General features: G+C 43.7%; 1 protein-coding gene across 3 annotated transcripts; it reads left to right on the top strand.

Annotated features, from left to right (window-relative positions):
- Positions 1-4: 4 nt before the first annotated feature.
- Positions 5-14,688, top strand: LOC100196839 (eukaryotic translation initiation factor 4E transporter). 3 transcript variants are annotated; one of them, XM_045691551.1, is made up of 18 exons: positions 5-313; positions 1,181-1,376; positions 1,460-1,533; positions 1,642-1,769; positions 2,367-2,372; positions 5,330-5,499; positions 6,438-6,576; positions 7,314-7,493; positions 7,723-8,048; positions 8,930-9,010; positions 9,209-9,392; positions 10,933-11,030; positions 11,421-11,560; positions 11,843-11,915; positions 12,230-12,344; positions 12,554-12,874; positions 13,116-13,271; positions 13,461-14,688. In XM_045691551.1, exons 2-18 carry the CDS (start codon positions 1,233-1,235, stop codon positions 13,658-13,660), a joined length of 2,535 nt encoding a protein of 844 aa, XP_045547507.1. In that variant the 5' UTR covers positions 5-313; positions 1,181-1,232; the 3' UTR covers positions 13,661-14,688. The 3 variants fall into 3 exon arrangements, with proteins under 3 accessions (XP_045547507.1, XP_045547506.1, XP_045547505.1); XM_045691550.1 differs by lacking the exons at positions 5-313; positions 1,181-1,376; positions 1,460-1,533; positions 1,642-1,769; positions 2,367-2,372 and having other exon boundaries at positions 4,700-5,529; positions 7,723-7,997; XM_045691549.1 differs by lacking the exons at positions 5-313; positions 1,181-1,376; positions 1,460-1,533; positions 1,642-1,769; positions 2,367-2,372 and having other exon boundaries at positions 4,700-5,529.
- The last annotated feature ends 65 nt before the right edge of the window (positions 14,689-14,753 follow it).

Below are 14,753 nucleotides of genomic sequence, written 5' to 3'. Positions count from 1 at the left end.
AATCCTACGAAGGACCCTCATTCAGAAGCGGTGATCGGAGAAAAATCACTGCTACGACTGAGAAAAGAGACCAAAGAGAAGTATATTTCGACATTCGAATACAATCCCAGCAAGACGCTAGTATACGTTTGGATTTCTGTTCGTAGAAATATCACGGGCGTTGGCTGTTTGCCAAAATAACAACCCTAGCTGTTTAGAAAAACGTATCGTACTTATTGGAAGGCTTTATCTCCAGCAAGCTAGCTGGCTAACTAGCCATAGAGCTAGTTTAGCTAGCTTCTGAGTTGGCTTCAAACGTTTTCTAAACAGCATTGTAAGTTAATTGTTACCTTCTACATGTATAAGTATCTGCAATTTATCCAGAGTGATATGATGGCGTGTTTGTTTGCTTGGTTAACGTTACATATGCACTCGGCGTTTATCAATTGAATAGCCGAACACAAACGTTAACTAGCTATCAGATTAGCCGACAAGTCGGCTTTCAGGCTAACTAGCTAAACTAAAGTTTTGGCAGCTAACTAGCTAATGTTCGCTAACTAGTTACCAGTAAACCAAACACAACGGTCGTGTAATTTAGCTAATTGTCCGCCGTCCATCGAAGATTTGACTAGGGTCTTGTAAATTGGCATCAACATATGCATTAGCTACATCTGCCAACGCAGTTTTGCCAATTAGCTAGTTAACTACGCAAATATGCTAACTAACGTTAGCTAACTTAGATTGACAGCTTGTTAATTAATTCTGGCCAGTTTCCTAGCATGCTAACGATAGCCAATTTAGCTACTTAATTGCTATGAATTAGTTTGCCTGTGCCGCTCAGGTATGGATGACATGTTGCCAGGCCAGCTTCCTTTGGCAAATTGGTTGAGTCGGATTTTATCACCAGTCCACGTCGAAGCCCTTGCGCTAATGTCGTTCATATACCTCGGTGCTTAATGTGTTAAGGTATAGATTTTTCGACTAACGTCATTGATCTTAGCTTGTTGCGTTTTACTATTGTATCGATATTACTACACAAACTACATTTTAAAAGTGTGCCAATACGTTTTAATGTCTTTGCACGTACTTTATCAGCAGTGTCTTCCTGACCAATATAGAATTACTTTTATGTTTATGAATTGTAATTACTTTTGGTAAGCCTGTGAGGGTTATGTCATAACAGCATGTCGTTTTTCAACAGGTCAACTACTAGTCTCAGAAGCTATACATTGCTTTAGCCCCCTAAAATAGTCATGGAAAAGGATGCTTGTGTAGAGGAGGATGCTTGTGTAGAGGAGGATGCTTGTGTAGAGGAGCAGGAGAATGGTGACACAGTGGTGGTGAAAGACGAAGTGGTCAAGGAATCAACAGGACCATCCCCTTACAGATACACCAAGGTATTTGGAGATAGGCCTAGTATAAGTTGATAGATGTGCAAGTTATTGGATTGCTTCATGGACATAATGTGTTCTTCTTACAGGAGCAGCTTTTGGAGATTAAAGATTTCCCAATTTCTAATGAAAGGCCAGACTGTCTTTCTGGAAAATATGACAGGTGAGTGTTTTACTTTGTCAACCTTTGGATTAACTTGACACCCTACAAAGCTTATAGTATTAGCCAATCATCCTAACTGTTGAGTTTGGTCTTGTTTTTGGACCACAGTGATGGTGTTTGGGACCCTGAGAAGTGGCATGCCTCGCTGTACCCCACCTCAGAGTGCAGCTCACCTGTGGATGGATATAAGAAGGACTTTGTGGATGATAGGGTCCCTCTAAAACGTAGAATTGCAGGTAAATAAATCATGTAGTATATTGATAGCTGATATTCAAATTCCTGTGGCATACATTTCAAATCGTCTGTTCCATATTCAATAAGGGTTGAGGGGGTTTGAGCTCAAATTAATTTGGCTACCCTTAGACGTGCCACATTGCTTACACTTACTATGCTTTGTAAAATACAACATGAAGCATTATAGTGGATGTTATGTTTGTGCCTTGAAACGCTGTCGTCAGATCCCCGCGAGCGACTAAAGGAGGATGACCTGGACGTGGTGCTCAGCCCCCAGCGTCGTAGCTTTGGAGGGGGCTGTGTTGGCAATGCTTTGCCTGCACCCACCCGCCGCCCCATCAGCCCCCTGGAGAATAAGGAGAACGAGAGTCTCCGGCTAGGTGGGGCGCGGCGCATTGGCAGTGGCCGCATCATGGCGGCGCGAGGCTTCGAGAGGGAACCCCGCATGGAGAAGGAACGGGACTTCAAAGATAAGAGGTTCAGGGTTAGTGTCTGTTGCTTCCTGATCTGCATTCAATTGAAACTATTTATCCTTTTAGGGCTATTCTATCTGTATGTACCGACCCCACAAAATGGCAATTACTTGTGCTCAAGGGGAGGCATACGTTCTGCAGTAATCAATCTAAATGACAATCAGGAGCTGTGTACACTCCATTATTTCCTCTTTAAAGCTGCAATCTGTAACCTGACCAAATTTGGGTAGAAATGTGAGTTATAGATCTCATTCTCATTGAAAGCAAGTCTAAGACACTGATAAAAATAAAGGTAAGAAAAAGAAAGCAATCTGGTCTGTGCACTATTTCTGTTTACTGTTCTGAAGTTTATTTTTTGTGCGTTTTACTTTCGGTTTTGTACACCAGCTGAAAATAAAATATTTTTAGTTCTGGATATTTCAGTGGTTAGATGATACAATGGTTCTCAAAACTATACATTACTTGTTTTGTCATTAGGGGAACTATTGGATTTTAAGCAAAAAAGAAATGGCAGTGCGATTTCTGCATATTGTACCTTTTAAATATATCCCATGGTATTTAGCAGCGTGATAGATTCTATGTTTACTAGTGACTGAAGTGTTAAAATTTATTTACATTACTGTTCAAAAGTTTGGGGTCACTTGGAAAGTTCTGTTTTTGAAAGAAAAGCATTTATTTATTTTTTGGACATTAACATAACATCAAATTGATCAGAAATACAGTGTAGACATTGTTAATGTTGTAAGTGACTATTATAGCTGGAAACTGCTTTTTATTTTAATTTATGGAATATCTGCATTTATCAGCAACCATCACTCCTGGGGTTCCAATGGCATGTTGTGTTAGCTAATCCAAGTTTATCATTTAAAAAAAAACGAATTGATCATTAGAAAACCCTTTTGCAATTGTTAGCACAGCTGAGAACTGTTGTGCTTATTAAAGAAGCAATAAAACTGGCCTTTTATACTAGTTGCGTATCTGGAGCATCAGCATTTGTGGGTTCGATTACAGGCTCAAAATGGCCAGAAACGAAGCACTTTTTCTGAAACTCGTCAGTCTATTCTTGTTCTGAGAAATGAAGGCTATTCCTTGTGAGAAATTGGCTAGAAACTGAAGAGCTGTTACAATGCTGTGTACTACTCCCTTCACAGAACAGCGCAAACGGTCCCTAACCAGAATAGGAAGAGGAGTGGGAGGCCCCGGTGCACAACTGAGCAAGAGGACCAGTACATTCGTGTCTAGTTTGAGAAACAGACACCTCAACTGGCAGCTTCATTAAATAGTACCCGCAAAACACCAGTCTCAACAGTGAAGAGGCGACTCCGGGATGCTGGCCTTCTAGGCAGAGTTGAAAAAAAAAGCCATATCTCAGACTGGCCAATAAAAAGAAAAGATTAAGATGGGCAAAGGAACACACACAGGAAGATTGGGGAAAAAGTGTTATGGACAGACATCTAAGTTTGAGGTGTTCAGATCACAAAAGAACATTTGCGAGACGCAGAAAAGATGCTGGAGGAGGAATTGCTTGACGCCATCTGTCAAGCATGGTGGAGGCAATGTGATGGTCAAGGGGTGCTTTGGTGGTGGTAAAGTGGAAGATTTGAACAGGCTAAAAGGGATCTTGAAAAGGAAGGTTCACTCCATTTTGCAATGCCATACCCTGTGGACGGTGCTTAATTGGAGCCAATTTCCTCCTACAACAGGACAATGACCCAAAGCACAGCTCCAAACTATGCATTAACTATTTGGGGAAGAAGCAGTCAGCTGGTTTTCTGTCTATATAATGAAGTGGCCAGCACAGTCACCTGTGGGAGCAGCTTGACCGTATGGTATCTAAGTGCCCATCAAGGCAATCCAACTTGTGGGATGTGCTTCAGGAAGCATGGGGTGAAATCTCTTCAGATTACCTCAACAAATTGACAACTAGAATGCCAAAGGTCTGCAAGGCTGTAATTGCTGCAAATTGAGGATTCTTTGAAAGCCAAGTTTGAAGGATATTTTCAATTAATCATTATTTATAAACTTGTCAATGTCTTGAAAAATGATAGGAAATATAGTCAACTAATTTCATGTATGTTTTTATAGAAATTCACTTGTTTTCCAAGTGGCCCCAAACCTTTTTTATATATATTTTTTTCCCCCTGCAAACTTTCAGCAAGACTTTCTACAAGCGTGTATTCAGAGAGAGAAAAGGAACGCACGTGAGCCAGAGTGGTTCCCAGCCAACCCAGCCAATCAGAAAGCTGCCTGCTTTGAGGAGAGGACAACAGACCAAGTTCAAGACACCTTGAGAGAACCGAGCATGTAATGCTCATTGGTTCTTCGCACTTTTATCGTCCTGACCATTGGCTTTGCAATTTTTTTGCCATGTTCTATTTGTTTTATTTTCTTGGGTCTGGTTTCAAAACGTCTTTGCTCAAATCTTTGCTTAAAGTTTTACACTCAGCTCATTGGACTAGTATTTCTGTTTTTGACCTCCCACTTTGAGCTGGCTGTGTGAATGTGTAGTTCATGCATGCATAGTCTATGAGCAGAATTACGGTCTTACCTCAATTAGCCATGAAATCCCTAATTTGAAAGCAACTGTTTCCTGGAAGATGTGCAGCAAAATATCCACTACACCCACCCCCATGTGAGCCAGCCCCCCCAGCAACTTGAGTTTCAGCCAATGAATGAACACGTAGTAGAGCGAGGGGAGCATTAACGTGGTGCACTTTGACGTAGTAGGCAATTTTCTGGGACAGTTGGCTCGTGGGCGCTACTTTAAGAACTACTGGCTAAAAAGCATACAAAAGTACTGTAGAATATCAAAATTAACTCATCTCAAGTCTGAATAGGCTCCTTGATGACAAGTGGTGTATATATTTTCTAATTATGACCACACTGATGTGAGGGTCAATGTTTGTGGGTCATGAGCATAGTAGCGTTTCTTCCTTTACAATGTACAGGTATGTCCTAAGTGTTATTTTTTGGGGGGGCTCTAGACACCGAATGATCAGTAAAGTATTTTCTGTATGTTACTGTATGCCATCGGATTGTTTACGGAAAGATGTTACCCTGAATGTTTATTTGCACTTTGTTTATTGCAGTGGAATGTAATGGTGCACTTGCGGAGGAGCCAGAGCAGGTAGTAAAAGACTCTCACTCTACAGCAGACCAGGAGGTCCCACACCCAGCGGTCCTCCCAGAGCAGACATCTGGAGACTTTGACTTCAATGAGTTCTTCAATCTGGAGAAGACCATGCCAGGACTGGCCTCTGTAAGTCCTGGGGAGCACTGCATGTTTAAGGTGTGTTTTGGGTGCTATAAGTTGTGCTCTCTGGGCTAATGTCTACAGTAATGTTCTAAGTTGTATCTAAATGCATCACACATTGGGTTGTAGTTGGCTACACATGGTCCTTTTCTTTTTAAGTGTTCAGTGTAGGTTAAAGGTATAGTTAACTAAAATTACACATTTGTTTCCTTAACATGTAAGCGGTGTGTGTGGACCAAGTGTTTTGGCAGTCCGTGCTTTAGTTTCCCTGGCACTGTTTCCACATGCTAATTTTTTTTGCATTTGTTAGCATGTGAACTGTGCCAACGAAATCAAAGCATAGATTGCTGTCATACCTTGTCCACAAAATGCTTACGATTGCTGTCATACCTTACAGGGTAAGGAAACCAATATTATTTTCTAATTTGGGTTAACTATCCCTTTAACCTACACTGGTTAGTTCCATGGTTTTATCACTTGGTACTGTCCTTTGCCTGTTTGGATGGGTGGTGGTAGTGGCAGTATTGTCACCCTGGCCAGGACGATGTTTGTTTATTTGTAAGGTTTTCCTGGTGTATTGTCATTTTCCAGTGAAACGTTGTCGTAAGGCAACAGGTTTTACCTCCAGTAGGGTAGATTTGTTAGGTTCAGTCAATGCAAATTTATGCCCATCTGTTCCAGTTTATTCAACACTTATAACAATACCTTGCGAAGGAATCTATCAAAAAGGAAATTAGCTATGGGATAGGGAAATAAAGTACAGATTCAATGAAGAGTACAATACCGTCAAAAAGCACTGACAAAATGCATCCAAAAAGCCCAAAAGTGTGCAGATGGACAGCGCCGTAAACGTAAGTGCAACCTTTGCTCACACCCACCCTTTAGCAGTCTGCCACTCTGGACCAGCAGCTTGCATCTGACTGGCCTCTGGTTCTGTGTTGCAGATGATAGAGGATGTTCTGGGGGAGGGCCCTGTTTCGGCCAGCCGTTTCAGCCGGTGGTTCTCCAGCAACCTGAGTCCCTCAGGCAGCCGCTCTTCCAGCCTGCGCTCCACCCCCCATGAGGAGCTGGAGAGACTGGCTGGTAAGAGGGCTGCTTCGGAAATAAATGTTTTTGATTAATACTAATGTGTTGCCCTCAAGGATCAAACAGTCCCTCCAGGACTTTGCAGGAATGTTTTGTGATAATTGCGTACAAAAATGCAAATGTTTATTTTGTTGGAATTCTACTGTTTTGCATGGCAATGTGGGATATTTGTCGGGAAAATGTGCTGACGAGGGAGAGTTTGACGTGGCTTGATTGAACCATATAATGCGGTAAATGTGTAGTGATTGGTTGAAATTGCGAGCCCTCTTTTGTACTGCCATGAGGGTGTTTTTGTTGTTGAGATAATACTGCCATTATTTGACTACTTTATGTGGAAAAAGAGCAGTTGTTTTTTGCAAGAGAAATTGCACTTGCGGAATCCTGACAGGGACTGATCAAATACACATCGTATTTTTATATTTGTTTTTTGTAACCCAGCATGGAATTCAAGTAAGGGAAATGCATATTGGAACGCATCCTCACAAACATTGGCCCTCATTTAGTTAAGTATATATATTTTTTTTATGCAGTCTTGCATATGGAGGACCACCCTGAAACTTGTCATATAATCATAAAGCCACAACGTTTCTGTTTTGATATGATGGTTCTTAACTTTTTTTTAATAGCCACAATTTCTGAAATGACATACAAACCCCTCTAAGGACTCCATGATGCTTTTTGTTTTGACTGCGCACATTTTCTGAGGTTTTTGGAAATTACTTACCTTCTCTCAGGGCAGGACCCCCGCTGCACGTCACCCAGCCAGATGGGCCCTGTCCCCTACTTTACCCCCATCCAGTCGGTGGAGCACCGGGACAAGGTGGACATTCTGGAGCTGTTACACAAGGCCAAGATAGACCTGAAGCCTCTCCTCTCCAGCCTCAACGTCAACAAGCAACGGCTACAGCAGAGCAGTAAGTCGCAATTGTTCACGTGACCAGTACTTAATTTCCATTGGGGTCGTTTCATTAGAGCACGAAAACATTTTGTAATGGGAAAACAATTGTTTTGTATTAAACAGTTCCAGGCAGTTCCATGTTTCAGTCTGCTTTCTTTTGTTTGCTGCCTAATGTTATATGGTGAATTTGCAGTGAGACATGTACACTTTTCCAACACCTGTAAAGCCCTCATCTTGTCCCCTAGCTAACTCAGGTGTAGTGCTCTCTCTGGAGGAGGTAGAGGGAGGCCTGAAGGGGCTAAAGGTGGGCTCTGAGCAGAACCACCAGTCTCATCGGACACTGCACCAGAATCCGCATCGGGGAGGAATCAGAGGCAGCACCAGCAGTGGCACACCCTTCATGGCTGAGCACTTGGAGCAGGCTCTAACCGGCGGTGTAGGCCCCAGTGCAGGGCTGCCCAGGTCACAGGCCAGAGACCCTGACATGTCAGCCTTCAACAAGCTGGTCAGCAGCATGAAGGCAAGTGGAACTCTGCCTACCCACCCCAAAGCCAACCAAGTGAACAACAACGTAAGTGTGCCACTCTCGGATGATGTTTAAAAAGCACCGACTGTCCTGTCGGCAAGCTGCCTCAGGTAACGCTGGATGTGTAAACCCTTACGGCTTTGAGCTGCATGCCGCTTCAGGTAAACTGACCCTTGCGTGTGTGCTGCTGAATGTTTGGCCTCTTACATCACATGTAAGTGCTACATGTAGGTTCTCAGCCAAATGATGCGTGCAAGCTAGCATCCTAACCATAACGGAACTCCTAGACTAATAGTTGTCAGGTCTGGAAAATGATGGGCATAAATTTGTATAGTTCGAGTTCCTCCCAGGAGTTGTTCTGGATTCACATTAACTCCTATGAACTAACATGTCAATCAAATGATTGCATACAGAAGATTTGTATTTACATTAAACCTTAATGTTATCCTTTATCAAATTAGACTGGTTTACCCTTATGTCCTGTAACATTTGGAGGGTGGGGGGGGTGGTGTTGTGCCCTGGTGAATTTGTCAGGGTCTGTCACTTTGGTGTCTGGGCATGGAGGTCTACATTCAGGACCATTTCATTGCCTCTGGCTGAGCCATGCTATACTCGTCTCAATCCCAATGGGCTTTTCATATCTGATGATCAACTAATGTTGCATTTTGGTTGTTCATCTGCTGCAACGTTAGAATTTAGTCAAATAGGTTGTTACATATACGTCATTACATTACAATCTCATAATTTTCCATTGGATGAGTAACTTGTATTTGGACATTTGACAACATTGTAGCAATGTCTAACAATGTTAATTGGTCTGATGCATAACATTTATGCAAGTGAAAAATGCCCAGAGGGATTGGTTTTAAAAGCAGTGTACAACCAAGAATGCTGTCTGATTGCACATTCTTCCACCCCTGTTACAGCTCAATCAGCCCACAGACCCTGCTATAGTGCCCCTGCCTGAAGTCACAGTGCCTGCCCCATCGCAGAAGAACGTATTCCAGGTGTGTAGTTTGGGGCTAGCTCGTGTTATCAGGGTGGGGGTGTGGAACTCTGTTAAAATAGTACTTATTTTAAGCTGTTGAGTCTGATACGCTGTAGCATTCTGGTTGGGGTGTTTTCTAAGGAATAAGGGGCTGGTGTTATGTTGTGTGGCTCAGTTGGAGTGTTGGTCCTGTCTGAGCTGTGTGTAATTGCTACAGGAGCTTCTAGGTGCCCAGGGCCCTCCCCGTAGCGGCTCCCCGACCCTCCATAGTGTGCTAGGCAGCACTGACGCCCCTCCACCCCCTGGGCCTGGTCTTCAGCACAGGGGGCCCTCACCTCCACTCTTCCTACAGAGGGCTCCTTTGCCTGACTACTTCCATGGACGCATGCGGCCACCCGCTGGTAAGCATTACATCAATATGGAAGCAAAGGGTGGTGTTCATTTAGGGCACACTGTAGCTACGGAAACAACTGGGCACTACAGTGCGACCACTTGAATTTGCGCCTAAAAATAGATGTGAGAACTGAACAAGTCGCGTATGAGCACGTGGAGGTTGATTTATAGCAACGAAATTGCTGCCTTAACTAATTCTGCGGTTTTGTTTCATTGCAGGTAGCTAATCACAGAACTCTACTGAACAAAAATAGAAACACAATAGTTTCAGAGATTTTACTGAGTTACAGTTCCTAATAAGGATATGAGTTAATTTAAATAAATGTATTAGGCCTTTTATCTATGCTTTTCACATGACTGGGAAGGGGTGCAGCCATGGGTGGGCCTTGAAGGGCATAGGCCCACCCACTGGGGAGCCAGGCCCAGCCAATTAGAATTAGTTTTTTTCCCACACAAGGGCTTTATTACAGATATAAATACTCCTCAGCCCCCCCAATTAGATGATCCTGCAGGTGAAGAACAGTGCAAGGTGCACCTGCGTAATGATCATGCTGTTTAATCTGTTTCTTGATATGCTGTGGCTGGATTATTTTGGCAATGGAGAAGTCCTCATTAACAGGGATCTAAACACATATTTGAGAATTAAGCTTTGTGTGTGTATGGACAATTTCTGTGATTTCAGCTCATGGGACCAACACTACTACATGTTGCATTTTTGTTTTTGTTCAGTCTGTAGTCTCATATCCCACCTCGTGCAGCAACCTGTGCTCCTGAAAGATTCAATTTTAGAAGCTCACAGGCATGAAGTTTGAATTTATCTGAAAGTCTATTAGTGACTTTGTAGTGTTTCTTGGCAGTTTACATCGGTTTGTTCACACGCTAAATTGTTTGTCAATCTTTGTTTGACCTTGCTCAACTGCTAGGAAAGAGACGTCGGCGCATCTAATCTCCAATGTTACCAAATATTTTTCAGCGAAATCGTCTCCTGGCTGCTTGATAAATCGGTAGGTGACGTTTTGCCGTGACTATGTAACAGCACCCATTTGCCTTGCTGCGGTCCCCGACATAGCGTTTTCGCCGTCCTACCCGTGTTTCCTTCCAGTACGTGCACCGTTGCTGTGACTTCTGCTCAGACATCTTCTCCCACTCTCGTTTGCTGTAGAATTGAGTGTGAGAAATCGCTAAATGCCATGTCTAAACTCCCCCAAAGGCAGCCCGAGAAGTCGCTGAATTTGTCGCTTGAATATTTGACCGTTAAGTGGCTGATAACTCACGAAATATAGCAACAGTCACTAAGTTTCCAACACTGTTGATCTCAGACGTTGCCACAGTAACAGCCCATCCCTTAAAGGGGCAGCTGAACATTTGTCTCACCTAAGTGACTGTTTGAGGGTACATTGTACTTGATTGAGCATGGAACACTCCAATAATGTTTTAATTAACTTTTAGTAATTTATCATAAACACACTTCCCTCATATTTTCATTGTGTACCTAAATGTCTTTGTGCTCCTAACATTTTGTGATTTGTCTGATTGGTCTTGTTTCAGGGTACCCTGTTGGTGCGGTGCCCATGATGGGGGAGCAGTTCCCAGATATGCATAGATCCCTCAGCCCTGGACATGGACCCACCCTACACCAGCAACAGGTTAGTGATGTTGTTTATCAAATTGGCCAATGTTGGGACAGAACCTTATCTGAAGCACGTATAACATCAAATCAATAATTGTTTATGGTGCAACACCCTTTGTTAGATTTTGCGTTGTCTTGGTAACCAAACAATTATGGCATGCAAACTGAAACCAGAGATGGGGTGTCATTCATTCCATGGAGGGCCTAATGTCTGCAGGTTTTGGTTTTCCCTTTCAATTAAGCCCTAGACAACCATGTGAGGAGAGTTCTTTACCAATTAGACCTTAATTCATCAAGTACAAGGGAGGAGCGAAAACCCGCAGATACTCGGCCCTCTGTGGAATGCGTTTGACTCATGGTGTAAGTAAAAACTGGTGGTTGATGACACTGCCTCCTTTGCCTCCAGATGAGGGCGCTGTCCATGGCTGTGGACCAGGCTGACCTGGAGGCTCTGATTAACCAGCAGGACCTTGCTCTCCATGCCCACAGCGCCTTCCAGACCGGTTACAACAAACTGCCTCCGAACAAGGTCTACCAACACAACAGGTGACTGAGTTTTTGTCTCTTTTGAAGTAGGGTTAGAATTTGATATCTTTCACAATTTATGGGGGTGACATTGATATTTCAAGTCTTATGGGGAGGGCACCTGATTTATAAAAAATATTAAAAAATAGTTAGTTTTTTTTGTTAGGGGTTCCCATCCCTCCTGTAATTCCAACTTTGGTTTTAAGTTTAAATTGTGATTTTACAAGTTTGGCAACCCAAAGCATGGAAATGTTGGCTATTTATTGCTGGATTTACATTGACGTGTGTTATCCGGCAACCCAGGATGAACCGATCCCCTGGTCCAGGCACTCATCCTGCAGGCAGACACTCCCCTGGCAACACAGTCACCAGCATGGTACGTCGAAAGGTTGTCTGCGTCGTATTCATTAGTCGCCAACCAGAAAACCAAAATGGGGCAGGACTACCTGAACTTGTCCAATAAGAAACACATTCCGTTTTCCAGTGAAAACATTGTAACCTTGTTCAAACCCATAGTGGTTTCAGGAAACAAATGCTTATTTATCAAACTGTCTGTTACTCTTCCTTTTAAAGTGGACACTTCCCATCTGCTCAGTATTGATCAACTGTCTGGTTTAAGTTGCATGTTACTTTTTCTTTTTTAAATGCCCTCCTATATAACTTAACTACTGATGCTTGTGTGTTGTACAGCTGTCACCATCTTTCGTGCCCACGTCTGTGATCCGTAAGATGTACGAGACGAAAGAGAAGAGTCGCGATGAGCCAGGTAGTCGTCCAGACAGCAAGGAGGGCCACTCCCAAGAGGGTATGTTCATCAACGGCAGTTTTTTTTTTTTTTTCTTAATTTTACTGTCAGAGGTTTGCATGTCAGTATTGACATTGTTTGGGAAATGCATTGAAGGCAACCTCAGGTAAAACCAGGTGGATGAATTCCCATGTCTCTGCTCCTTACTTGTGCGATGTTGTTTCTGCTGCTGTCTTGTCTAATGTAGCATTTGTGCACCTGTGTTATAGACAGGCGCTCTCCCAGCTCTTTTCTGGATGGGATAGGCAGTAGTGGTTCTCAGTTGGGAGGGGTGAAGGCCTCCTCCCAGGCTCGCCAGCACGCCCAGGACCGCCCCAGACCAGGCTCTGCCGGGCACCACACCCCCACCCTGGTGTCCCCCGGGGAAGGGCGAGGCCGACCCTGCCCTATCTACCCGATACCACTGCTATCCCACGGACATGTGCCCATGGTGCGCCCCCCTCCGCCCCAGCTCCATCCCAGCCTTGTGCAGAGGATGCTGACCCAGGGCATCCAGCCACAGCAGCTAGGCCCTGCTCTGGTGCAGGCAGGTTAGTACTGGTCTACCTGTTTACAGTACCTAGCTATTCTAAACCATCACATAAGGCCACTGTGAAGGGTTTTATAAGTTTCAAGATGAGTTGGCCTATTGACAATAACACCATGCCTATATTACCAGGGGTATGTAGAAAACTATAGTTGGAGTTTGTTTTTAGGATGAGTTTACCTGCAATGTATGGTTGCGGTGTGTGGCAACTACTGAGCTCACTGACATTTCATTTTCCATCCTAGGCATATTTCCACAGCATGTTGACCTCTCTCAGCTTCAGGGTTTGCCCCCTGCCCTGCTAGGACAACCCCTCTACCCTCTAGGGGCGACAGGACACCCCCTCTTACCTCCACGAGCCAGCAATCACATGCAGCTAATGCAGCAGCAACCAAGACCAAGTAAGTGACATTTTCTGTTCAGTCTGTCATTGTTCAACATGAACACCTGTTTTGCATTTGTTTTACTAGTGTTTATGCAGAGATGGAGGGCACCACAAGCTTGGCACAGTGTATCCCTTTTTTAAGGACATTAGTTTCCCAATGTTCCGAATGGCCTTTGCTGATGAATTTCATTCTCTCTCCTCCCAGTGCATCCATCAGTCCCAGGCCACCAGTCGCAGAACCTCGGCCCTCACCGGACGAGCCACTCCCAGCAACATGGGGGTAGCCCCACTAGTGTGGGGGGAGCTGGTCTGTCTAAGTGGTTTGGCTCAGATGTGCTGCAGCAGCCCCTTCCTTCCATGCCTGCTAAGGTCATAAGTGTAGATGAACTGGAGTTTGAGCCCTGAGGAGAGTTTCATACAACCAGAATGCTGGATAAAGGAAGACTTAATTTTCCCCCCTCCTTTCGCCACCGCCCCATTTACAAAAAAGGTGAACTTTAATTTAAGACTAAGCACAGATCCTGGAGAACGAAGAGTCTGTCCATGTTTTGTCTTAAACCTTGAAGTCACTGCTAAGAGTATTGAAGAGGCCTCAACTTAAGGGAAAGACTATGAGTTCTATAAGAATTATTTTCTTTTCTGCAGCATATTTTGGTTTGGGATATGTTTTTCTATCTTTTTTTGCAGTAAATATGAAGTAAATAATTTATAGGCCCAACATTGTACAGACTGTAGGAATGGATCTGATTCTTCTACCTGTACATAAATATGATTTCTTTTTCTTGGTAAGGGGAAGGTTGTATCTTGCTGTTTAAGTGCGAACTGCCGCAGTCAGACGGAGTAGAGACGTGAAGCGAGGGTAGCAGCGCTGCTTTGTCATGTCCTGGTAGTTTTTATTTCTCTCCCCCCCACCCCCCCATGGATTTGAACTGCACTGAGAAAGTTCAATGTTTGATTGTGGAGTTGCCCTGCGTGTACCCCCTCAAAAGATGTCCTCCCTACGGCTTGGTCAGTCGGTGGCACTGCCTGCCCTGTCTGGAAAGGTGACTGGAGTGTTACAGGGGGAACAGCAAGTGCTGGTTGTGCCTTTCTGACTCTCAACTCATCTTTCTGTGATTCTTTGCATCCCATCTGCTTGCCTGCCTCCTTTTCAACAGTATTGGAGAAGGCATAAGGTCCCTCCTGTCGGACCTTCTCCAATGTGTTTTTGAGGAGGTGAAATGATGCAAGGAATTGAGGTAAGATTTGAGAGCCCACAGCTTTTTTTTTTTCCTTTACTGTGTCCCTCCCCCTCTGCCAGTCACTGGAACAGAGAAGCACTTCTGAATCACGTTATCACATTTGGGGGTAGGTGGTAGAGATTCAGTTAATGTGCTATTAAGTTATAAAAGCACAGAATAAATAAAATGTTCAATAAAAAAAATATATCACAATGGCTTTGTTCTCTATTTGTGCGTATTGAACGAAGATTGCTGAAGCCTTAACATGTGTACCTTTG

This window comes from Salmo salar, chromosome ssa12 (genome assembly GCF_905237065.1).
Source record: "Salmo salar chromosome ssa12, Ssal_v3.1, whole genome shotgun sequence".
Taxonomy (NCBI): domain Eukaryota; kingdom Metazoa; phylum Chordata; class Actinopteri; order Salmoniformes; family Salmonidae; genus Salmo; species Salmo salar.
The sequence above is the reverse complement of the archived record's forward strand: the minus strand, read 5'-3'. Positions and strand labels throughout refer to the sequence as shown.